Here is a 25,814-nt window from a genome sequence, read left to right as displayed (position 1 = left end):
TGTCACGGCTTAAAAGCCCCCCAGGTCGGACAGTCAATTTGCACGCCAGGAAATACCAAGGCTAAAATATAAAAGATCAAAAGCAAAAGACACCTGCTGAGGGTGCAAAGGTGCCTTGGAGCAATGGTGTGTTGTGCTTAACAGTTGCCTTTGCTACAGACAATTTGCAGGTTCAAGTCTCATTCCATCAAGGTACTGGAGGATCAGGCAACCACATCTGTCCCGTTCCCTGACAGGTAATGGATAATGGTGGTGGATTAATTCTTAAAGAACTCAGTCCAGCTATCCTTTTACAATAGGAAATGTAAATGTGCTGGAGTATTTCAATTTACCTTTACTAATTGACAGCTAACATATACAAAATAACACTTTAACAGTACTGAGACATATCTGCAAAGTGTGGTAGTGATGGTGTGGTGGTCTAATCGATACACTGCATCAGAATGCTTGAATCAGTGTGTTTGGGTAGCGCAGATCCTGGCTCCTTATTATAAGGCCATGGGATCAAATCTTAGCACTGGCAAGTAACTCATATTTGTAGGAATCGGCTCCCGTGTCTTTATACATTTATGTGTGCCCACTAGAGGACACACCAACCAACGGACGTCCATACAACGTTCAAGTCAGACTCTCTGGAAACGACGCAATATGACGAGTGAGCTGCACCTTGAGCTGTATTGCAACAAAGTCTAAGTCAGAACTCACCACGACTCCACCACACATATGTTGCTGCCTTGCAACCAACGGACCAGTGAAATACAATGTCAACAAACACAACATAATAATACCCCCCCCCCCCCCCCCCCCACAGATTTTTTTTTTTACATGGTAGATATAATTTCCTGTGTTCTGGTGAATTTTGGGAGTTTGATACCAAATCCAGGAGAAATGAATCATGCTATAATTGATTTTTCCCCAAGTTTGTACCTTGCTCTAATCTCTCACTGAAGAGCACATGTGGCAACAGACTAACAAAACAAATGGAGTCTATATTCCAAAAGGTTAAGTATTTTGTTCTCACTTGCATCTTCTAAGCTAGCGAACTTCATTCTATTTTGTTTTGAGCTATTCTAGTGACATAGGGATAACAAATTACGTACATTGAATCCAACCACTTCCAATCCATGTATTTATTGCAACAAACACCAATCATGAATTACATACAAAAACAGATAACTGTGCTGTTAACAATTACTGCAACTTAAGTATTGCATGACTTCATTTGTATAGTATGACTTCTTCTTGTGTCAATGAAGAGACTGAATTAATAACAAAATAAACTCCCTTTTGCAACTCCTCCAAGGAAAAGACAAGAAAAAGATGCAGGATTGTACTGAAGAAAGGGTGAAATAGAAAACAAACAATTTATTTGACAGTTAAGTATACAACATTGTGTTCTGTTACAGGAATGGCAGGGTAAGCAATAAGCATACTGTATTAAAAATCTCACAATGTGTCGCGTCATGACGTGTTGTGAGCTTGTAGATTGTCTATGTTTGGCAAAGAGATTGGTCTGACTCTATAGAAAATACCGATATCAGTTGTAACTGTACCTGTTCTAAGTTCTCAAGTAGTTCATGTAGAAAGTGGCAAAAAAGATCCTATCACACAAAGATTTGGTGGCCCCCCTGTATTAACACTGACCCCCTGTTAAAGACCCATGGTTTAAACTGTTCCTCATTTTGCTGGGACCCTGAGGCCCCCCGAAACCCACTTTGAGAACCAGTGTCATCAAACCACCTGGCCCTCCTGCTCCACCTGGCCCTCCTGCTCATCCTCTGCCAAGTCTGCCATGCTAGGATCTCTGCAAAGTCCCACATGTCCTCCTCCTTCCCTCTCTTTGCCGACTTCTTCTACCTCAAAGTCCTCGTCGGAGGAGAAGAACGCTCTCCACTCGCAGTCCTGCACAGGCACGGTTTTGCCACGGCTGGTGGTGTCGTCTGTCTCCTCGATGTCGAACTCCCTGTCCACCTCCTCCAACTCCTCTCTTGGGCTGAGCTCAAACTGGAACGCCCCTTCACCCGGGGGTAGGTAGCGGGCATCTGCTGGGGTTGTGGGGCTGTGGGGGGTGTTGCTCTGGTACCACTCCCTGTTGTCCTTGAGGGCGTCCAGGATGTCCTGAGCATCAGGGTGAACCAGGTCGGCCCACGTCTCCCACAGAGGATGGAGGATGTAGTCGATGAAGCCCACCTGCAGCGAGGACAGGCGGATAGATAAAGAATCACCCGTTTCCAAACAGCGGGACCCATTTGTGGGCCGCAGATCCATCATTGTGGGTCGTGACTCGTGAGTGAATATCTCTTTATTCTTTTGTCATTGAATCATTAATTTAAAAGATGTTCTAAAGATTTCCACAAAAAAACACCTTTTCATGAGTTGAAAACAAATTCAAAGATGTTTCAAAAAGAATTTCACGAATACAATAAAAATAATCAGAAGAAGAAAATAGAAGATCTGCAAGCTCAAGCTTGTAGATCTGCTATTTTCATTAGTTTTGGTCCGGAGCAAACTTTGGATTTCTCTTTTGGGTCTTGATCCTATTTAAATCACAGGTTTAAATAAAAACCTTTAAAAATATATATATTATTATTTTGTCCGCAACCCAAACATGGGTACCCGTCCCACTGTTTGGGAAACAGTAGTATATGGGTCAGAGTGAGAGCTTCACCTGGTTCTTTTCCACAGACGCGTTGTATTTGTCACACATGGGGCTGATCTCGATGCCCATGTCCCGCTCTCGGTCTCCCTGGCTGAATAACTCCTCCGTGATGCGGTCGGTCCACTGGCGGTACAGCTGCAGTGGCTTGGTGGGGTTGCTCAGGTCAGCACAGTGCACAGTGTTCTGGAGAACCTGAGGGGAACATAGGGACCCAGGTACGGTATGTCAAATAATACAAACAACCTTCATGCGCTAATAATAATTATTTTAAAATAATTTCCATTAAAGAATGCTAATAAATGATAATTAAGTAGTGAAAATAGCAGATCAACAAGCTCTTGTAAAATATATTCCATTAAAAAAAGCAAATAAATTAAAATGAATAAGTCATTAGTTTTGGTCCCGGGAAGACAAATTTCTCTTTTGGGTCTTGAGCTGAAAAGTTTGGGAACCACCGATCTAAAGGCACAACCGAAGATTAAAGAATCAACTAGGCTCTGATTCAGAAGCTGAATGAAGAAAGTAGTGCACGCACATCCGTGGCCCAGGCGCTAGACAAGCAGAATCATCATGAAGGACTTACTGTATAGAGTCTGCACTGGATGGATAGTAAGTTCTGTAAGTTTATTGCTGCTCAACATTTCAATCTTAAAGTGATCCCTGACTAATACGACAAATATGTCTTAATACATTATAATTGTCCTCTATAACTACCAGTAAGACTCCCTAATCGGGAGCTAAGCGACCGTCAGGTCACAGCGTGAGTGTCCAAAAATATGTTTTAAAAAATAGTCCTGAAGGTGGCGCTAAATGGGACATATCCATGTTGATGAGATGAGTGTAGACATACTGTGTACCGATTTGTGTGATTTTAGGGCAAAATCTGTAGGAGCAGTGTCCAAAAATGTGTTTGAAAACTGGCCAGATGGTGGCGCTATATGGGACAGATCCATTTTGATGACATGAGTGTAGACATGCTGTGTAGCGATTTGCGTGATTTTAGGGCAAAATCTGTAGGAGTAGTGTCCAAAAATGTGTTTTAAAAAATCGGCCTGAAGGTGGCGCTAAATGGGACAGATCCATGTTGATGACATCAGTGTAGAGCAAGTGTGTACCGATTTGCGTGATTTTAGGGTGAAATGTGTAGGAGTAGTGTCCAAAAATGTGTTTTAAAAAATCGTCCTGAAGGTGGCGCTAAATGGGACATATCTATGTTGATGAACTGAGTGTAGACATACTGTGTACCGATTTGCGTGATTTTAGGGCAAAAATTGTAGGAGCAGTGTCCAAAAATGTGTTTTTCAAGAATCGGCCTCCTGGTGGTGCTAGAAGAGAGGCATGTGAGAAGTGATGGGTGGAGGTTGTAGTTTGGCAGGCAAGGAGTATGTGTGCAAAATTTGGCATGGATCGGGGCAACGGTTGCGGAGATATGAGCAGGGCAAAAGTGTGACGTGACGGGCAGACTGACAGACTGACAGACTGACAGACTGACTGACGGACAGACTGACAGACAGCCTGTCGAGGTTTTGGTAGTAACTGCGACCTGACGGCGACCTGACGGTCGCAACAATGTAAAATTAAAAACACCTTCAATATTTTATTTCTTCTAGAAATAGCTAATCTTTCACTCAGTAGGGGAAATGCCTGTCGCAAGTTGATGATGTCATAAATGTCATGTGTCATTTTTATGGCATGCATGTGCAAAAAAACAAAACACATTTGAAATATTGATTTGATGCTCATATTAATAGGAAGTATTAAGTTTGTTTTTATTTTCACATGCATGTCATAAATTCCATAGGGATAGATCACACTTGACATTTATGACATCAACTTGCGACGGGCATTTCCCCTATTGAGTGAAAGATTAGCTATTTCTAGAATAAATAAAATAATTGAGGTGTTTTTAATTTTACATTGTAGTTATAGAGGACAATTATAATGTATTAAGGCATATTTGTCGTATTAGTCAGGGGTCACTTTAATAGATCTTAATCGGGACTTCTGGTCCTGATGTCCTGATGATCCATCCAGTGTGCAGACTTTATGATTCAGAAGCTACCTATGCTGTCCGAGTAGTTGTTCAGCAGTAGTAACATCAATAACCCAATATCGTAACTGTCGGGCAGAAACCTCATATCTCATAAGTTTCAAATGTGTACATTCTTTCGTAAAGTAAAGCCCCACGCTTCATACAAGACAAATAGCTGATCTACAAGCACACAACGCCTCGCACCGCGAGGCGTTGTATGCTTGTAGATCAGCTATTTTCACTAGCTTGTAGATCAGCTATTTTCACTAGTTTGAATCATTTTACAAAATGATACATACAAAACGAACGGTTTTGGATATACAAGGAGTAGCTGCAGCAGTAACATACCTGTATCCTGTCTGAGTAGTTGTTCAGCAGTAACATCCCAGAGCTGGTCACTTTTTTGGCCTCCACCATGGTCTTCAAGTCGGCCAGCAGGTTCATGTGCTTCGACATGTCCGTAGCTAGAACCTGAATACGCACGCGTGCACAGACGCACGTTAATGAATATAGATCAGTTGAGTGTGAATAGCTTCTCACGTTCAAGTATGTGTAAACACTCAAGTGACGCGCTGTGAGCTTGTATTTAAATATAGCTGTGGTAACAAAGTTACCAATGTTTACATGCAGAGGAAAAGCGATGAGGTGGACATGTCGAGGACCTCCAAATTGATACATGTATTTGGCCGCAGACCCCCATCTGAAAAGGTTTTGTGCCAGGGACCCCCCCAGAAGAGAAGATTTATGTCAAAAATTAAAAAAAAATATATATATATAGGCTATTCAACATTTTCCAAACACTTTTCATTTAAAAAAGGAAATCTTAAATAGCAGATGCACAGTGAGCTTGTATATCTGCTATGTCTAAATAGCTACGGTAACACGTTTTGCTGGGGACCCCCTGGAACCCCTCCTGGGAGGGACTCCCATTTACTGCATCGAGGTCCAGAGAAATCCCTCCTCTGGCTCTTAGCTCAAGCCCAACTCACAATGTCTATGACCATCTTCCTGATGGACTGCCGCTGTTTCTTGGTCAGGTTCTGGAAGATGTCACAGTTGTCTCCCTGCAGCAGTTTGAAGCCCACCGCCAGGTGGTGGTTCTCCAGCACCGAGCAGTCGTTGTACATGAGGGCCAGCTCAGAGTCTAATCCAAGACAAAAGGAAAAAGAAAGACGAGCCATTTCCGGGTTACTTCCTGCAACTGTGTGAAGTAGGTGGGCGCCTTTTTAGGAGACCGGAAGCAGGTTGGGAGTCTATTGTTTCCAATAGAAGAGTGAACGTGAACATACTAGATGTTCATAATAAAATGGCCTTTTACAGAGAGCAAAATAGGGAGAAAATCTACTGCCCACCATTTGTAGGATTAAGGATGCGTGTGTGTGTGTGTGTGTGTGTGTGTGTGTGTGTGTGTGTGTGTGTGTGTGTGTGTGCTATATCTAGTGGCTCCATTTGGGATGGTATATCTTTCTGTATTAACCAACCTAATGTTGGTACTGGTTTACATAAGTGCAAAGGTATAAGTAGAAACCTCCCGCTAATCGTTAAAATGCAGATTTCCTTTATTAATACAAAACATAATGTGTCCTATAACTAGTTATGTGTTAATAAAATACATTTCTGTCTACTTTATTATATGTTTGTTTGTTTGTTTGTTTTTTTCTAAAAGAAGAAGGTCCACTAGCACTTGGTCAGATACAAGGGTTAAAAAAAGAGCCCAGATAGTGGTTTATTTACCAAGAATATCTGAATTATTTACTGATTTATTGCAGTTTTAAAATAGGCAAACATATTTAGCTATTTGGTGTAGAGGGGGAAACAAGTAGGGGATAAACGTATTCGTGGTTAAAACATGATTTCATATCTTCACACTAAGCGCAAACTCTTAATTAAATTTGACTCCCTCTCAAGACAGATCCTGCAATATGCTGTATATACATCGAGGATCTGTCAGCACTAAAATCACAAAAACATATTGTATTGACAGATAAAGGACACATTTACCTATTGTGCCTGTCTCACACACAAACACGCGTGCACACGCACTCACGCACGCACACATACCCTGTCCTCTATACCAGGGGTTTTCAAAGTGGGTGACGGGGCACCCTGGGGTGCCGCGACGGCAGTGCAGGGGTGCCGCAAGATCATTTGATAATATTCAGAATTTATTTGGACACTTGAAAAAATGTTTAGTATCATTTTAAACTTGAAGTACACAGTTATTTTCAGTCAGTTCTAACCAAAATGGCTATTATCTCAACATTTTCCTCGCACAATAATAAATATCGTCACTGTCAGGCAGAAACCTCTGTCGCACAAAACTAGTGAAAACAGCCGATCTACAAGCACACAACGCCTCGTGATGCAAGGCGTTGTGTGCTTGTAGATCTGCTGTTTTCACTAGTTTTGTACAAAACGAACGGTTTCCACCCGACAACGATGATATGTGTTCAATTTTTTAGACCAACGCACTTTTGTGAGCGTTGATTTCGCCTATTGAAAAGGCTTAGCGAGGCCAGGGTATTTAGGCACAACTCAGAAGTTTTCCTATAGCTAGAAAATTATAACCAACGTGTCTTTTATATTTTATTTGCAATAACATACATACATAAACATACTATTAAAACACGATCATACAGCAAACGCGATAGTTCCCATAAACAAGCAATTTACTTTGACAAGCCAACTTAGTTTTGTGCTTCCTACAGTGGTTTGTCCCCTACACTGGAGCCCTAGCACTAAGTCCACTATTTGATTAAAGTTCCCCAACTACAGAAAACCAACAGGTTATAAACCTGTATAAAAACAAGCATATAACAACAGCAATTAATACACACATCACACAACAGTTTAGTACATCAGATAAGGTAATTTCGTATATCTCTCATTCTCACCAATGGCCCCCTGGCTCTCTGCTTGAAGGTGTTTCCTTGGCTGTGGTCTTGTGAATCTGAGGTACCACTTCCTGTTTGCTGGCTAAGACCTTTCCAGAGAACACATGATGGTTGCTCTGTTGGGCCAATGGGCTGATAGCACACTTCTCTCTCCTTGTCTGTAATGTGATCACTGATCTTTGGGGGACCTACCCCCTGTGGTGGGCTCTTTGTTTCTGCTATTATTTCAGTGTGGTCGGGCCAACTTTGGTTGACTGGATTATGAAACATAGTGATGCATTTTAAGTATTACAGCGACAATACAACGTTACATACATTTGGTTACTTAGTAATACATACATGCAGTCAATATGAAATGACAGTTTCCCAGCTATTTCTCTCCTCCCTCCCTGGGTCTGGGAGAGCAAGACCCCCTGTTTGTTTGAGTGGGGGTTTTATGACCTTGTTATCTGGCTTCTCTCTCTGGAGACAGGGCACATGTTACGGTCTAATTCCTTGTTAATCTCTACAGATCACAGACTGAGTCATTTCAGGATAAAATTCTATACGATTTGACTACCATAATTTTAATACACTCATGACAGTACGAAAATAACTTGACACCCCTCACCGCAGTCTAATAAATTTCCCAAATTTTTGGAATGCAATATTTGTTTTTTCCCGTTCCAAATTTTACCGACAGTTATGATTTTCTTTAGACAAACGTATTGATATTTGAATTTTGAACTTTTGCTTGGTCTGCTTTTACATTTTCATTTATACATTTCTCATTCCATTAGACAGGTTTACCTTTCTTATTAAACAAATTCTCCAATTGAATCTTTGATTCTCAAATGGTTGTGAACACTCTTCCTGTCTCCTGGTGACAGGAGACAGGGAGAGGGAAACATTAGGCAGTGGAAGGGTTGTTTTTTGGTAGCAGAGGATGGTTTCGGTTCATTGACCTCTGGTGACAGAGACATTAGGCAGAGGAAGTGTTATATATATTATTATTTTTTTACACCCCACCCCTCACCTTAGTTTATATAACTTCTTGCTTTTCTTAGTTTGGTTAAGCTTGACTCTACTGATGAATGTTACAAATAATTTCTTATTACAAATTTCTTAAAGCAATTCCCTTGGTGGGTTTTAGTCAATTTCTCAAAATTCCTGTGGAAAATAGCAGATCTACAAATTGTCGTATTGATTATTTTCAAGCTAATACTTCAAAGGTTAAATTCCGTTCCAATTACAACAAAAACCTTACATTTCATTTTTTGCATTTCTCACCGTTCTTCTTCCTGGACAACTCATGGTAAACAATTACTTTACATTGAATACTGTTAACACAGAAATGATTTCGAATGTCTTTGGTTGTCGTTGGCTACTCGTCACTACTTTCCCTTTCTTTTGTGGGAAATCAAACTACCTTTCTTTCCACTTGATTTTGGCCCGTGCAGCCTTTGTGTGTGTGTGCAGTTTCGCATAACTCATCTTTACTGTACGTGTGACAGTGGTGAACAACGGTTCGGTGAGTGCGCGGTGTACGTCTTCAAAGTAGTCCATAATGTACTTCTGGTCTTCAAGTGACAAGTCTTCCCAGAACAAAATCTCACTGTCAACCTGCTTCACTGTGGTTGCCACTGGATGGCGTGAGAGCATGCCAGTGACGGTTTTGACAGCTGTGGTGAGTGTGGCTGTGAGGGAACCCCCTTTAGCCTTAGTGTGACAGCTAGTGACAGCTGTAGTGAGTGGCGCGGTGTGGCAGCGAGTGGCAACTGCCCCTGAGCAGGGGCTCAATGCATTTGGCATGATGTGTGCGGCGACGGCTGTCCCCGCCCGCCTTGCCTTAGCGGGGGTTACAGTTGATGCGTTGACCGCATCAACGATGACTGCGTCTCTGATGACGGCATGCTGGTTGGCGACGACCTCTCTGGTGTCGTCTGCTGTGGTCGTTGCGACGGTGTTGTGGGACGTTGCGTTTGTGTGCAGGTTGGCCTCCTCTTGGGTGGCGGCGTTCTCTGATGTGATGTCGGTAGGCTGCTTGGTGACGAGCCCTCTGGTCGCTGCGGCAGCGGTGGTGTCCTCGTCAACTCCTGTTGCGGTCTCTGTGATGGCGCCCTCGGTGGCGGCTGTGTGCTGGTCTCCCGGTGCTGGATTATTCCCAATGGCACCTCTCGTCAATGTGACGTGAATGAGCTGGTTGGTGGAGGTTGCAAGCTCGGCAGCCTCCTCAGCTAGATCTCCTTCTCCTTCTGGCGTGCCGACAGAGCCACAGATGAGTGGCTCCGCGGTCAGGACCAAAGGCTCTGCGGTCTGGAACATGGACGCTGTGGTCGCCCTCGCTTCTTCGACTGTGATTGAGAGTGAGGCGTGGACTGCCGGCCTCGTAGCTCTCTCCTCGGCTTGTTGTGTGGTGTCAGCCATGGCAGGCTGTGTGGCTGGGATGCTGCAGTCTGCGGCAGCTGCAGTCTCCTGCTGGATGTCAGTTAGCTTCTCTGACACCTCTGCTTGTTGGTTGGGGGTGATGTGCACCTCTCCACCTGTGATCTCCGGTGGCCCGTCTTCTGGCGTGAACGGCTCACCGGCTCCCTCCTTTCCTGTAGGGAATAAAAACACTGGTTCCTCTGGGGCTCCTACTCTGGACCCCAGGCATCGAATATCATGGCCTCCTGGTGGGCCCGCCGCTGCTGGCGTGGATTGCTCTGTAGGGGTTAAAAAGAACAGTGGCTCTCCTGGGCTGCCTTCGTCTAGGTGGCGAATCTCTCGGTCCCCTGGTGGGCTTCCTGCTGGGCCCACTGCGGCTGGCATCAAGGCCCCCACCAGGACTGGTGGGTCCTCTGCGGCTGGTGTGGAAGGCTGGACGGGGAGGCCCTTGGCTTCTCCCCCGCTGGTCTGTGCTGTGGGACATCCTGGGTTTACGACCTCTCCCCCACTTGGTTTTGCTGATATGGATGGCTGGTCAGGGAGGCTCTCTGCTTCCCCCCCGCTGGTCTGTGCTCTGCTGGCCCTCAACAATTTCCTCCTTTCTACCCTAGCCTCTTTTTGGCTCAGTTCCTTTTTGATTTCCTCCATATATAATTTGTGTTTTTCCTTTCTGGCCAAAGTGTCACTTTTAAGTTCCCCTATGTTAATACAATGGTCCCTGGAGTCAGCTTTTTCTAAAGCAATTACATAATTTCCTTCAGACTCGGTGAGTTTTGAGTAAGAATCATTCAATACTTTTTCTATAGTTTTTAGTTCAGTGATGTCAAACATATAGGGGAGGTACTTTCTAGCTAACGACCAATCAAGTTTGTCGTCCTCATAGACTTTCTCCCACTCCCACAAGTTGGCCTTCGGTAGGCCTTTGATCTGCTCTTTCTCACTTGGCTCTGCTCTGCGGGCTGGGCTCTTTGTTGCTGGATCTGGGTATACCAGTATTCCTAGCATGCTATCAATCCTTTCCATATAGGATCCCTGAATTTCCTGAACGTCCTGGGTATTTTTTTTCTCTCTTTTGATATCATATTCAAATATATAATACTCTTTTGGGTTAACCTCCTCCATAGCCTTTATGTATTTCTCGTTCGTCTCTTTGAGCTTGGAAAAAGAATTTTGTATCGCTTCTTTTGCAGTCTTCAATTCATCTACGGACAAGTCTCGCGATGCGAGCCTGCAGTCACTTTTTAAGTCATTGAAATTCTCTCTGGAAATAGACCATTCCATCGAGTGATAAAAAGTGGCACTTTTTAGTCTCTTAACCTCTTCCATGGCTGTTTGTTTTATCTGCTTCCTTTAGAGATAAGGTTTTGCTGTGGTTCTGTGTTTCACTGGTTTGTTTACTTTACTGGGTGGCTGCCCCCCTTCCTTTTTTAGTGGACAGCGGGTGCAATAAAACTTACCCTCCCCCTACCTTTGTGGGATCTTGGGTGCAAGTTGAGAACAATGGACTACTAGCTGTGGCCTGCTTGCAGGATTCCACATGTGCCTTTTTGGCTGGTCTTGGTTTCACCTATAACATGGCTTTTATGCCTCCAACTTTAGTTAAATGACCATAAGTTATTTCCCGAGATTCCCTCTCTCAACTTCTATGGCTTAAACAACACTGTTCTGACCTCCAATGGTCTCCCGTTAGCTCTTAGGCGTAACACTTATTTTTTAGATACAACACTGATTTGATCTCCAAAGGTCTGCTTACAGACTGCATTAATGATTCCCCTTTACAGGCTACGTTTTACAACTCCTTTTGGCTACGTTTTAAAACTCTGCACTGGTTAATAACTTCAACTTTATGCTGTACTTATCTATTTGATCCTTAAAGCAGCAATGCTGCAGCAATTGTTTTAATACTCCGCCCTGGTTTATAACTGTTCAATTTTTTAGACCAACGCACTTTTGTGAGCGTTGATTTCGCCTATTGAAAAGGCTTAGCGAGGCCAGGGTATTTAGGCACAACTCAGAAGTTTTCCTATAGCTAGAAAATTATAACCAACGTGTCTTTTATATTTTATTTGCAATAACATACATACATAAACATACTATTAAAACACGATCATACAGCAAACGCGATAGTTCCCATAAACAAGCAATTTACTTTGACAAGCCAACTTAGTTTTGTGCTTCCTACAGTGGTTTGTCCCCTACACTGGAGCCCTAGCACTAAGTCCACTATTTGATTAAAGTTCCCCAACTACAGAAAACCAACAGGTTATAAACCTGTATAAAAACAAGCATATAACAACAGCAATTAATACACACATCACACAACAGTTTAGTACATCAGATAAGGTAATTTCGTATATCTCTCATTCTCACCAATGGCCCCCTGGCTCTCTGCTTGAAGGTGTTTCCTTGGCTGTGGTCTTGTGAATCTGAGGTACCACTTCCTGTTTGCTGGCTAAGACCTTTCCAGAGAACACATGATGGTTGCTCTGTTGGGCCAATGGGCTGATAGCACACTTCTCTCTCCTTGTCTGTAATGTGATCACTGATCTTTGGGGGACCTACCCCCTGTGGTGGGCTCTTTGTTTCTGCTATTATTTCAGTGTGGTCGGGCCAACTTTGGTTGACTGGATTATGAAACATAGTGATGCATTTTAAGTATTACAGCGACAATACAACGTTACATACATTTGGTTACTTAGTAATACATACATGCAGTCAATATGAAATGACAGTTTCCCAGCTATTTCTCTCCTCCCTCCCTGGGTCTGGGAGAGCAAGACCCCCTGTTTGTTTGAGTGGGGGTTTTATGACCTTGTTATCTGGCTTCTCTCTCTGGAGACAGGGCACATGTTACGGTCTAATTCCTTGTTAATCTCTACAGATCACAGACTGAGTCATTTCAGGATAAAATTCTATACGATTTGACTACCATAATTTTAATACACTCATGACAGTACGAAAATAACTTGACAATATGCTATAAATATAAGGTGCTGGGAGTGAAAACTATAATGTAGGGGTGCCTCGGATTAAAAAAATATTTATGAGGTGCCCTGAGACAAAAAAGTTTGGGAACCCCTGCTCTATACTGATATGAATCCAACTACAATGTTGAAATGGAGGACGTGGGGAAACACTCACTGGTGTTGATGAGGAACTGGTTGTTGAATCCTGGGTGATCCACGTCATGAATGGCACTGGCAAAGATAGCAGCTAATATCTCCAAGTCTGTGAACACAGCCTGAGAAGAAGGCCGCTATGAAGATTATCATATCGTTGATATCTCCATATTCTAACTTTTTTTTTTTTCATCAAATGAAAGCGCTACTTGATCATACTACAGGGTCACACAAATGTATCAAAAGTAGCAGATCTGCAAGCTCGAAACAAGGGGTGAAGCGACACGTTTTGAACAGTATCACAGCCATTTAAAACACTTTATCCTTTTATACAGGTGGTTGGCTATTCAAACATAGCAGATCTACAATGTCACTTTATAGCTAAAGTATAAAACTAGTCAGACGCCTCAGGGCGACACAGTGATGTGGACATCAGGGATCTCCATATATGGGCATAAAAGGGATTTGTTCCCCTGGCATCACAGGGATCTCCATATCTCCATATATGGGCATAAAAGGGATTTGTTCCCCCTGGCATCACAGGGATCTCTCCAACTGGGCATAATTAATATTGATGACATCAGGGAACTCCAGATATGGGCATAAAAGGGATTCTGTTAGTGTAGTCACAGTGAAGCCAGAGTCTGATGTCAGAGTGGCAAACCCATTCTGGTAGAGTGGTTCCCCTGACATCACAGTGACATCAGAGTGTGATGTCAGAGCGGCAAACCCATAGACCGTAAAAAAATGTGTACACGTCTACACGGATGCGGACAAGCTGTGACGTTTCCCATAGTAAACAGCGACCTTCAGTCGCAATAATGGTTAAAAGTGGTTCAAATCCAGATAATACAGATGCTTTCCAGGTCTAAATGTGCTGAATACCTCCAGAGCGGGCGAGGAGAGCAGCACGTGCGCGGACTGGAGGACGTCGGCGGCGTGCACGTTGCTGTGGTAGGCCATGTCCGCGTGGTAGTGGTCCTCCAGGGTCATCAGGTACGTGATCAACATGTCTGACGGGATCTTGAACGTCTTCAACAAATCCCTCTCCTGCTCCAGAGGAGGAGATAAAGGGAAGGGAGACATAATTAACAGACACTCTTAATAATCCCATGTATGCCTAGAAATATTGAATGCTTTAACAATTGAAAAATAGCAGATATACAAGCTCACAGCGCGGCACCAAGTGCCGTGCTGCGAGGTTGTAGATCTTCTATTTTTGATCGATCGTGATTTCTTTTGTCTTTGAATGTATCTTTTTTTAAAAGCGAACAAATATTCAAATATTTGCTTCTGGGGGGTCCCTGGAACAACACATTTTGAGATCAGGGGTCGGCGGCCAAATGCATGTCATTCTGGGGGTCCTTGACGTGAAAAAGTTTGAGAACCACTGAATTAGAAGGATTTAGAAGACATTTATAGCAGGCATTGACACTAAGGCTTGCCCACCTGCCCCCGGCAGGTAAATAAAATCTGGGGGCAGGTGAAGTTTGCTTTCAGGTTGCCCGACAGGGCAAGTGCTCTTTTGAGAGGCCGACGCAACCGTCTATAAACACAACAACTATAAACACAACAAGAGATATCTGTCTAAACACCTGAACGTGGCCAGCGTGCTCTGTCTTCTGGTATGCGGAAGGTAAAATAAGAGCACTATTTACCTATAATGTGCTGTTTTTACTGTTGCTACACTTAAAAATATAAAATAATAAGTGTGAAACCATAGACATATAATCAATCATAGCTATGTAGGTATTTGGATTTGTAAGTACTGAGGTACAGTATGACATTTGTATTGCACAGCCCCAGAAAGTAAAGAAATAAGTGTTAAATTGAGCGGTAATTAAAATCTTACCTATCATTTTATAATGGACAATTTACTTTTCGAGCAAGTGGGCATAACCTTTGGGCAAGTAGAACATGACCTATACTTGCCCGATGGGCAAGTGCCTCTGAGACCTTAGTGTCAACCCCTGTATAGCATCTGGTCAAATGCACAAATGTTCACGATTTTTCAAAAATAGCAGGTCTACAAGCTCGCAGCTTGTATATCTGCTATTCTTTAATAGTTAAAGCATAAAACAATGGTTAAAATGGTTCAAATCTAAAGTGACACAGACTTGTGTTCAGGCCTAAATGGCTTAATAAAGTAGTATATCAATCAATCGATGGTAATCTAGGATCGTAGGTAAAACAAGAACCTATCATCAATCCAAAACAAAACAGTAGAATAACAAAAAAAAAAAAAAAATCTAAAATCTGTACTTTGAAACTATACACGCTATACTGTAGGATGCCAGGTCAACAATGACCTGAGAGAGACATTATGAAGCCACGGACACTAAGCAGTGTTGACCAAATTTACGAGAGAAAAAAAACAAGCACAACAGAAGCGACTTCGTGCCACATTTTGAAAATAGACAATCTACAAGCTACAAGCTCACGACGTGTCGCGGATCAGCTGATCACCTTGTAGATCAGCTATTTTAAACATTTTAACAACACGAATCTGGCACAGGGCTCACAAAATACTTGTAGATGGCGGGTCCTTGACATGAAAATGTTTGAGAACCACTGGTTTATAAAAAAATCACACCCGTGTGAACTGAGTGGTGGTCGTGGAGGCTGTGCAACAGCACTACTGGGTGGGTGCAGCGGGGTTAGTGTGCTTTACAATGCTGTAGTTTCTTCACACACTCTAATTTATTTGACCCTAAAACATTCAGTTTGTTAATATAATAATAATAATACTTGACCACACATGCTGACCCACCCTTCCCCCCTGTGTGTGTGTGTGTGTGTGTGTGTGTGTGTGTGTGTGTGTGTGTGTGTGTGTGTGTGTGTGTGTGTGTGTGTGTGTGAGAGAGAACAACAGCGCCCCTCCCTTAACATGTGTGGTCAGAAAAGGTACTGCAGGCTTGAGGCTACATACACGGCCGGACGGCCGGACGGCCGGACGGCCGGACGGATACCCACACACACGGCCACGTATAGGAGACGGTGTGACCACCGCTCAAAAACTTTAGGAAAGCAAGCTCAAAGTCGCTTATAATAAGCAGGCTTGGCAACACCGACACCAAGGCAGCTGTTCCGCTCAAGTGTTGATTGATGTGGACCTAAACACATACACTGTACCAGTGGCGTCAGTTCAGCAAAAGCTAGGGTATGGCAAAGATGGGAGTCCTCATGGAAAAGAGGCATTACATTTTGTATAACACGGTTCTATTGTGAAAATAGCAGATCTACATGCTCACAAAGCCTCGCAGCGCGAGGTGTTGTGACTGCATGTAGATCGGCTATTTTCACAATGTCTGATTTTCTATTTTATTTTTTTCAGTTTTTTACACAGGTTTCTACGGTTTCTTGGGCTGGATATGGCAGCCTGGAACAGTTGTTCAAGTGCAGCTAAACTTGGCATGTTAGTAAACGTGCCACAATTAACAATAATGCATTGCACCTGTGCAGCTGACCTGCGGAACCTGGGAATATACCATTTTGTCAAGCTGGGAAGAATAGCCTACAAGTCTGGAGAATATAATCATACTACCTTGTTTAAGTGACCATTTTGTTAAATTTTACATTTGTAGTTATTTTACTGTAATTTAACAACATAACCAGCACAGATAGACAAAGAGACATTCATGGATTTATATTTAAAAGTAACTTTTATTTTCCCCCCTGGACCGACCCCCATGGCAGCTGCATACCCCTGCCATACCCAATTGACGCCCCTGCACTGTACTAACGTTGACATTCATGTAAGTTCATCATACACATGTGTCTGTGTGATGTGCTCACGTTTTTACCTGAAACACTGCGTACATCATGACTGTCAAGGGCCGGTCTCCTGAAAACTCAGTCACTCTGAAAATATTAAGGCCCCATCTGTTGATGTCCTCCAACTCCTGAAATGACATGGGCCCCACATTCACTTGTTAGACCCACATTTGTGCTGAACACATGGCCATTATTCAATGTCCTTTTCGGCATCATATGAAGATGTGAACTCAAGCTTTGTGTTCTGTTCAACAGCTAGTGTGGGGTTATGTTTTTGTTGAACACTGCACTGTAGAAATGGCTTTAAACTCAGAATCCCTTTATTGGCACTTGGCAGTATGTAGAACATGATAACATGGGTGAGTGTAGGTGGAGAGATAGCAGCAGCACCATGTCTAAAACTCTAGTCTAGTTGGTCACAAGAAAACTAGACCAGGTCACCTGGTTGTGCCAGACCCGCAATGAAAACTAGTATGGCACTGAACTAACACATGAACACACAGGATTTTATAGTCTCAGCAACAAAGCGTAGTGAGCTTGTAGATCGGCTGTTTTCACTAGTATGGCACTGAACTAACACATGAACACACAGGATTTTATAGGCTGAGCAGCTGGAAATGTTTGTGAGCTTGTAGATGGGCTGTTTTCACTAGTATGGCTGTGGGGCAAATGTTTTGCAGCACTGAACTAACACATGAACACACAGGAATTTATAGTCTCAGCAGCTCGTCAGCCAACTCAACTCAGCTGGTCCCGTACAGGTGACGGCACTCAAGGCAATCAGCCGAGCAAGGGAAGGGAGGGGCAGATGAGCAGTCAGAGGCAAACACAGGCACACTGAGGAAAAGAGGGACCGACAGACCGACAGACCGACAGACCGACAAAGCCTTATGTAGGCCGACCCCCTGGGTCTGGCAACAAAGGGAAGCACCACCTGCACCACCTTGTGGCACTATTTGGCATTGCAGTAGTAATACCAGTTAATGGCAGACTGTACTGTTACAACCTAATAAAGGGTTTGTTTTTGGTCAAGGCTGGGCAGGGCGATATGGAATACTTTTCTCCAAATACCCCAATGACAGCGACGGCTCCTGAGAATTGTGACTGGGGGGCTATGGAGGGACTGGCTTTTTTAGAGCGGGGGCTAATGAATTTTGGCAATAAAACATAATGAATAATACTAATACGACAACTGTGATTCTCTCGCATAGGGTATTGATAAGAGAACAGACCAGATCATTGGCAAATGCCAGCTCCAAATCTGTGGACTGTAGGTGATCGGATAGGGTTTTTGTGAGACCGAAGATGCTTTCCAGCATAGTGACATGCAGAACTAACTGTCATAGAAGTCAGTCAGTTGTCTTTCACATGTTCATATATATTTCATTTATTTATCCATAAATATTTTTCATCAAAATTGTGTTTGTGGGGAGGGGAGGGGGCTTAGGGGGGCTAGGGAGGGCTAAAGCCCTTGTCCCTTTTATGCCCAAATATGGAGATCCCTGACGTCATTAATATTAAGCCCAAATATGGACAAACTGTATCAATCTCATGTGGTCTATGACGTCAGACATCTATGATGTCAGACGTCAGTCATCTCCATATTTGGGGAAAGTTAATCTTTTTCTTTTCCCATTCAAGACAATGGAGAAAATTAAGTCACAAATAAATGTATATAAATTAAATATATAACGTATTAGTATAGTTTAATTAGCATGTACCCCTGCATGTCCTGCTGAAGCCGGTCGATTTGACCTCTGGCCCAAGTGAAAAGGGCAAAATTAAGTTTATCTGACATGGGTGGAAAGAATAAAGTCGGACAAGTACCATAGTCCTGAACTACATGCTTGGACATTTTTGATTGTCTTTGATACATATTATATCTAGGGCTGTCACGATTATGACATTTTACATGACGATTAAATGTCACTCAAATAATTGCGATCAACGATTTAATTGCGTTTTTGTCGTTGACAATTACATTTCTGTTTGGCTTTTAGGCTTTGAAGCTGCACATTGTACATATGACACATGACCTAAATATACAAAGAAATTACAGACATATTTGACAACTTTATTCTTAAAAAAGAACATTGATAGTGGAAATATCAGAGCTTGTAGATCTGCTATTTCCACTATTTTTGACTTTTATTTTTTACATTTATGAAACATTTCAACATGGAAACGATTATGACGATTATGAAAAATAATCGTGATCATGTCAAATAATAGCGATTAGACGATTATGTAATAATTGTGACAGCCCTAATTATATCCAAACTATATAGGCCTTAGTTCAAGGGGAAAGAGCAACGGTAGGCTTCACCTTGGCGAGAGCGTCCTCCGTGTGGGCCTTGACCCCGAAGCGGAGGATGTTGGGGTCGGTGAGGTCGGCGCTGTGGCAGGACTTCATGACGCCACTGATCTCACACATACGCCTGTTCCTCCTCTCCTCCTCCTCCAAGAGGAGACCGGGCATCTCCACATCCTGCTGCCTGTCTGGGGAGCGATGGGAACGACAGAGAGAGAGAGAGAGAGAGTGGGGACGCCAAAGATACAGAGGAGAGTAGGGCATTCACCAAATATTCGAATATCAAAGTCACTAGTCGACGTTGTTCACCGAAGTCGAATATTCGCTTATTTTTATTTTTGTATTGTTTTCTCTTTAAAAAATATATAGTTTATAAAGCTTGGCTAGATAGGAAGTCATAAGAATGAGTTGTCAATGCCCCTGGTGGATGAATTTGTTAATGCTCTGTGACCCCCAAAAGAAACATATTTGAACTGGGGACCCCCACCCTGACAAGCACTTGGAATTGTAGGTATTAATGTGACTCGGTTCCACAGATAAATATTGTGAAAATAGCAGATCTATGAGCATGTAGATCGGCTATTTTCACAATGTTTGCCTCTTGCTTACTTAATATTTGACAGTTTGGCCAGAGATGTAGAATATTTGACTATTCGAATACTTTGAGGTTGAATAATTAGAATACTAAAAATCACTATTCGTGAATGCCCTAGAGGAGAGAGAGGGGTAATCCTCTGTTGAAATAAACTGTCGGGCAGAAAGCTGTAAGGTCTTTTTATGCATTTATTTTTTACCTAAGAATGTGTTGGATATGAACTCGGAGACCTGCATCCCTGAGCGACCTGAAAGGTGAGACAGTTCCCTGTTCAGCATCCTCTTGAACTGCACAGACAAACACAAAGACAAGTCCTATTCGTTAAGAGGAATACCACCGTGCCTCAGACAGGACAAGGCAGGTCCGAAGAAAGAGGACACTGGAGCAGCACAGATATTTAAGCCTTGTTTTGGGCGCTAGCAAGGGTGACTTAAATCCTATTTGCAGCAAGGTACGAACCACTTAATCCCCAGCATCCATATTCTGGGGAAAACTTTAAAATGCTGAAAATCGACAAGCTCATAACACGTCGCAACGTGGTGCGTTGCAAGCTTGTTGTGATCTTGTTGACAGTTCTACATGCCCCCATCTTGGTATTTAAGTTACATCCTCCTACTCTTCTACTGGATATGCAGTATGCAGTTTAGGAATGGGAGCTGGACTGAAAGGTGTAAAATGACAACGGTACCTTATTGGAGGCCATCTCACTGACAGAGTGCCTGGTCTGTAGAGTCTCCAGCTGGTCCAGACACCAGTCCAGCTCCTCCAGCGTCTCTAGGGCCAGCTTCTGCTGGGACCCCTCTGAAACACAGAGCACAGGGAGAGAGAGAGAGGGACGCAGAGAAGCAATCAGAGTTCTGCAGCCAGAGCAGATTGGGTGCGAACCCGACGTGTTGATTTGTTTACCCTTTCCATGGAACTCTGTGACGTTTTGGCAATTAAAACACTTTCTTTGTTCTCCAAGTCACATAATCTAAAACGTAACCACTTAAATGTTATTAAACTTACATGTCGCTATTTGGTGTCACTATAAGTATACGTGTACAGAGGTTAAGTCAGTGTCCCAAGTCCCCAAGGGGTCTATACTAGGCCCGCCCTTTCCCCTCTGCACACCACATATACCGGTATTTGCAGAAAATAGCCAAGCTTGTAGGTCTATTTTCACCAAATACCCAGAATAGGGACACTAGGGTTAAGTTGTAATGCTATAATCACAATGGAGCACATAGCAGACACGTTTCACTTCATAATCAAATCATGTGGAGTGCCGAGTGCTCCTGTGTTTTGTTTGGAGACGTTAAAAAGCTCACATATACACCACTACAAGGAGAGTAGTTTGCCATCTTTTCCCCGTCATTTGGCTTTTAAAATACTTTTAATATAGAACAACCAGTTTCATATTTGCCGCAGAGCAAGATTTGATGGCTGGCTTTGAAATAAAAGTAAAACAGGTCGTCTGTGGCAAAGCTTTTTGTTTTAAAACTGAAACTTTCCAGTGTCGGCAAACACAGCACTGATGTTGGCCTGCCCTGTGGCATGAACACTTATGAGAGAGGACACTGGTCATTTATCCGACTCTGCTAAGCTCTTGTTTTGTTAATAATCATAAGAAACCTGACACGTTATAGTTCATTTCACACTTACATTTATGATTTATATTTATTCAAGGACGGTCAGTTAAGAGCAAGCTCCACGTTTCCAATGGTGCCATTCACAAAACAATGTAGGAGCACAGGCACAGCAGACGAAAATAAACACCATACATACTATTGTGACAGCATTGAGTTAAATGACTGTACATAGGCCATACTGATACCTAAAAGAACAATATCATTGTGCTTTCTTGGGTTTAAATCCTATTAGTAGAGTATCTAAACTGTACTGCCATATGCTTTTCCTACTAATTCTAATAAAGCAACCAAACAATCACACACCTTCCTTTATTTCTTGTTTCCTATATTGTTTATTTATTATAGAAATCCAAACTAATCCAATTTAAATAATAAGCCATACAATTAAAAGGGAGACAATTTGACATCTTCTAGCCTACTTTTTTAGAAGATGTCAAAATAATGATGCTATCATCCCAATCTTCCCTTTGGCTCTGTATGCCTATAGGTATCCAATAGATTGCTGAGTAAATTGACACAGCCAGCATAATGAAAAGCACTATATAAATCGGAACTATGTATACCAGGGGTCAGCAACCTTTTTGAAATGAAGTGCCATGTTTTTATTTTCTAGATAGTCACTGTGCCGTGTCAACATGAATTTGAATGACACCCCATCAAAAATTCTGACATATTTTGATTGTCAGGGTTGTCAGTTATTATGATCGTCAGTTATAATGATCATTAGACTCAAGCAATAACCCACCTATTATCCCGACTCCCAACCCAGTCAAAGTTCAGGATTGTAATGAATGTAGAATTATGTGCAGGATGTAATTTGTGAAAATTAGGTAACTTGATTGAATTGACCACGTATAAAACAATATTAGATTTTAAAATAAAAATATTAGATTAAATAGCAGATCTGCAAGCTCGAAACAAGGAGTGAAGCAATGTGTTTTGAACAGCATCACAGTCATTTTAACCACTTCATCCTTTTGTAACAGTGTGTTGTCTATTAAAAATAGTAGATCTACAAGCCCACAGTGTGTCAATTCATATTGTGCTGTGAGCTTGTATATCTGCTTTTCTTTTCTTTTACACTTTGAAAACAAGTTTTTATTTTTTATTTTTATCCCACTATTTTGCAACCCATCTTTCACCCAGTGCCAATTGTCTAATGTAATCCTGGGCGCTACGCTCCCTCAGCCAACCTGGGGAGAGCAACAGACTGAGCTCATGCTTCCTTCTATGCATGAGAAACTGCTTCTTTTCACCTGACAGGGGGAGTTTCTCCGGTTGGACGTAGCGAGTGAAAGGACAGTTCCTTTCCCCTCCATCAGGCTGGCCAGGGGGATGCAGTATAGAGACCAGGATTACTCCTTTTTTTTTACATTTTTACCTTAGGTGACACGGGGAGAACATGCAAACTCCACATAGAAAGGCCCTTTTGCCAACCCCACTTAGCACTGATGATGTGGAGGAGAAAACACGCCCCCAGCGGGAATCAAACCCAGGATCTTCTAGCTGTGAGGCGACAGCACTACCAACTGTTTGGAAAATTCTGAATACGTTTGAATTGTTTTTACACAACTCTTCTCTCCTCGTCTGGGGTCTCTGGCACAAAAGGTTTTCAGGGTCTGTGGCCAAATACATATCAATTTGGGGCTCTTTAATATGAGAGTTTGAGAACCACTGCCTCTTATTGTATTTCATTGGACTAAGGACGATTCTACAAAATGTGTTCTATTTTTTTAATCCCCCAGAGGCAAAGATTTGAGTTATAAGAGTTTGTATTTAAGCTATGAGCTTGTATATTTGCCATTTGTTGAATTACTTTTTTCTTTTTAAATCCCTCCTTTTTTTCTCCACCTCAAGCCCCCGAAAAAGGCCTTTAGATACAAAAAAAACATAATATAGAAAAATAGAAATATAAGGTCAATACAAAAGACAAATTATAATGTCAAAATGTGCCACGGCTTTAGTAGCCTATGTCCAAAGTTCTTCGTCTCTTCAGTTCAGTGACTATTTGTTTGAACACCACCTCTCCTGCTTATATAGTCAGATGCTTTCCAGGTCTACCGTTGTGCTCGAAATTATTCAACCCTCTCTGAATGCTACTTGAGGCTAAAACATGTTTTTCATTGTTCTATTATAGCCTTTAATTAAATTAGGGTTAATTGTCCTATAATACAGGTGTAACATAACAAAGAGAGAAACCCCTAGACGTACTGGACAGGCGAATGTATAAAATGACTGCACCTAGTTCACAGACGGATGTCTGTCCTTAAGTCTCAGGTATGCATGTACCATTAGTTTTGGGTCATTTCCATAAACAGAAAAGTAGCAAATTCACCCGAGAAAATAGACGAAGCTTTGTTTTTTATCATGCAAACGTGCAGTAGGCCTACGTGTTAATGTTAGGTTGGTGCTGTGGGGTTCTTAAAGTTTTGTCAATATGTGGATGTCAACTTGTAAGCGCATAACATAGTGGTGGAAGCATCTCTTTATATAAAATGGATGGTTGGCTCTTAAAAGAGCCGTTTTGGGGTCCAGACAGTGACAACGTAGTTTAAGCTCGTTCTCCACGGATACGACGGACCAGCTGGATGTCTTTGGGCATGATGGTCACCCTCTTGGCGTGGATACACCAACACAGAGCTTTGTCATTAGCGCGTCATAGCTGGGGGCGGAGTCAAGCGTGGGGGAAATATTTAACAACCCCCATTAGTAGAATTGGGTTTTCCGTGTTTTTCAAATCCGATTTTTTAATAGTATAGCGATGTTTTAATTAATTGCAATGTCTTACATTGATTCCTTGGTTGCCAATGGACAAAAAATGATGCATTTAAAATTAAACAGCATTGGGATTAAATATTGTCTGATATTATTAAGGACTGGTCGCATCATCAAAGACCATGGGTTATCTAGACTATCCGTCTGGTATTAGACACTGTTACATTTTCTACATGATAAATTAAACCTATCATATCAAAAAACGAAAAGCACAATTATTCAATGATGGTTATAGAGCACATTAAATGAATTCCAGTTGTCTACAGCCATTAACAGCTTGTTATCATGCAAGGATTTACACACTGACACGACGCAACACAATCCTATCCTAGTTTCAAACCTGCAGAAAATACTTTTAAACTGGCGTCGATCCTGCCATTCAAAGATCAGGTCTCTATCCTACTCACTACGACGTGTTCTATAAACATCATTGACGACTTAACGACCGCTGTTTTTTTATATTATAGTAAGTTTAATTGATCATATATTGTAATTGTGTCTCTACCAGGTTAAAGACATAATGTAAACATGTTTTGTAGCATAGACAGGGTGCTATATTGTGCAACTTTGACGCATGCACGGGGGATAATCTGAGTCTGATTATAAACCACTTAATTACATTGATTCCTTACTGCAAATGGGCAAAAAACTATCTGCAGTAGCATCGGGATTAATTATTGTCCTTATAGGACTGGTCGGATCAATGCCATGGTTATCTGACTAATTTAATCACCTGGTAAGAGACACACTTTCACATTTTCATGAACATGATTCGATATCAAAAAATCACACCCGTGTGAAGTGGAGCTGTGTGTGTGTGTGTGTGTGTGTGTGTGTGTGTGTGTGTGTGTGTGTGTGTGTGTGTGTGTGTGTGTGTGGGTGGATCATGTGTACCGATTTTTGTGACATTTGAAGAAAATATGTAGGAAAAGGAGCAAAAAGTGTGTTTTGGAGAAAATTCAAGATGGCGGAAAATCTATCATGGCGCAAATGGGCGTGGCCTATATGGGGAGATGCGTCATGACCCAAGGAATCCAGGGAAAAAATATTTTTAATTTTCCGACCTACGGTTCAAGAGTTACAGGCCAAAACGTAAAGTGGGGTGTTATGGCGCCACCATGCGGCCAAATGACACAATTATTTTTTATTTAATCCTTGAAATCATTATGAACCTCCTCTCCAAGTCTTGAAACTCTAGCCCCTATGGTTTGCGAGAGACAAATAATTGAATGTGAGTTTTTGCAATTCCCATTATAAGTCAATGGGGAAAATTAATTCACTAATAAATTAATATCAATTAAACTATAGAACCTTTCTCTTAGAAAAGTAATAGCCCACGATTCCCGAGTAAGCCGGTCGATTTGACATATGGCGCGAGTGTGTGGTGGCAAAACTGTGGGACTAGTGGCGTGCCGAAGTTTAGGAAGTTCAGGCTACATACACACACACAGACAGACACACACACAGACAGACACACACACACACAGACCCACAAAGCCACGTATAGGGAGCCTGTGCTTCACACAGCTCCAAAAACAAAGGCCATTAATTCAGCAATGATGTTCATGGAACACGGGAAGGACACAGGAGGAGGATGCCATTGTAAGTGTATTAGGCA

The 25,814-nt window shown here is 42.2% G+C and overlaps 2 protein-coding genes across 2 annotated transcripts in view; one reads left to right on the top strand and one right to left on the bottom strand.

Annotated features, from left to right (window-relative positions):
• The window catches only part of LOC308284040 (histone H1-like), a gene marked incomplete at both ends in the record, with an annotated part of 409,737 nt that overhangs the window by 83,779 nt on the left and 300,144 nt on the right, over positions 1 to 25,814 (top strand). The window lies entirely within an intron of this gene.
• On the bottom strand, positions 1,732 to 24,023 carry LOC308284155 (3',5'-cyclic-AMP phosphodiesterase 4D-like; the record flags this gene model as incomplete). The annotated part of the gene is made up of 11 exons (XM_080724705.1): positions 1,732 to 2,190; positions 2,669 to 2,851; positions 5,040 to 5,162; positions 5,681 to 5,835; positions 13,133 to 13,232; positions 13,996 to 14,160; positions 16,914 to 17,012; positions 19,211 to 19,383; positions 19,990 to 20,077; positions 20,479 to 20,591; positions 23,996 to 24,023. 11 exons carry the CDS (start codon positions 24,021 to 24,023, stop codon positions 1,732 to 1,734), a joined length of 1,686 nt encoding a protein of 561 aa, XP_080580831.1.

The sequence above is a fragment of the Nannobrachium achirus genome (genome assembly GCF_963921795.1).
Source record: "Nannobrachium achirus genome assembly, chromosome: 4".
NCBI classification, from domain to species: Eukaryota; Metazoa; Chordata; class Actinopteri; order Myctophiformes; family Myctophidae; genus Nannobrachium; species Nannobrachium achirus.
This window is presented reverse-complemented; position numbering and strand designations above follow the sequence as displayed.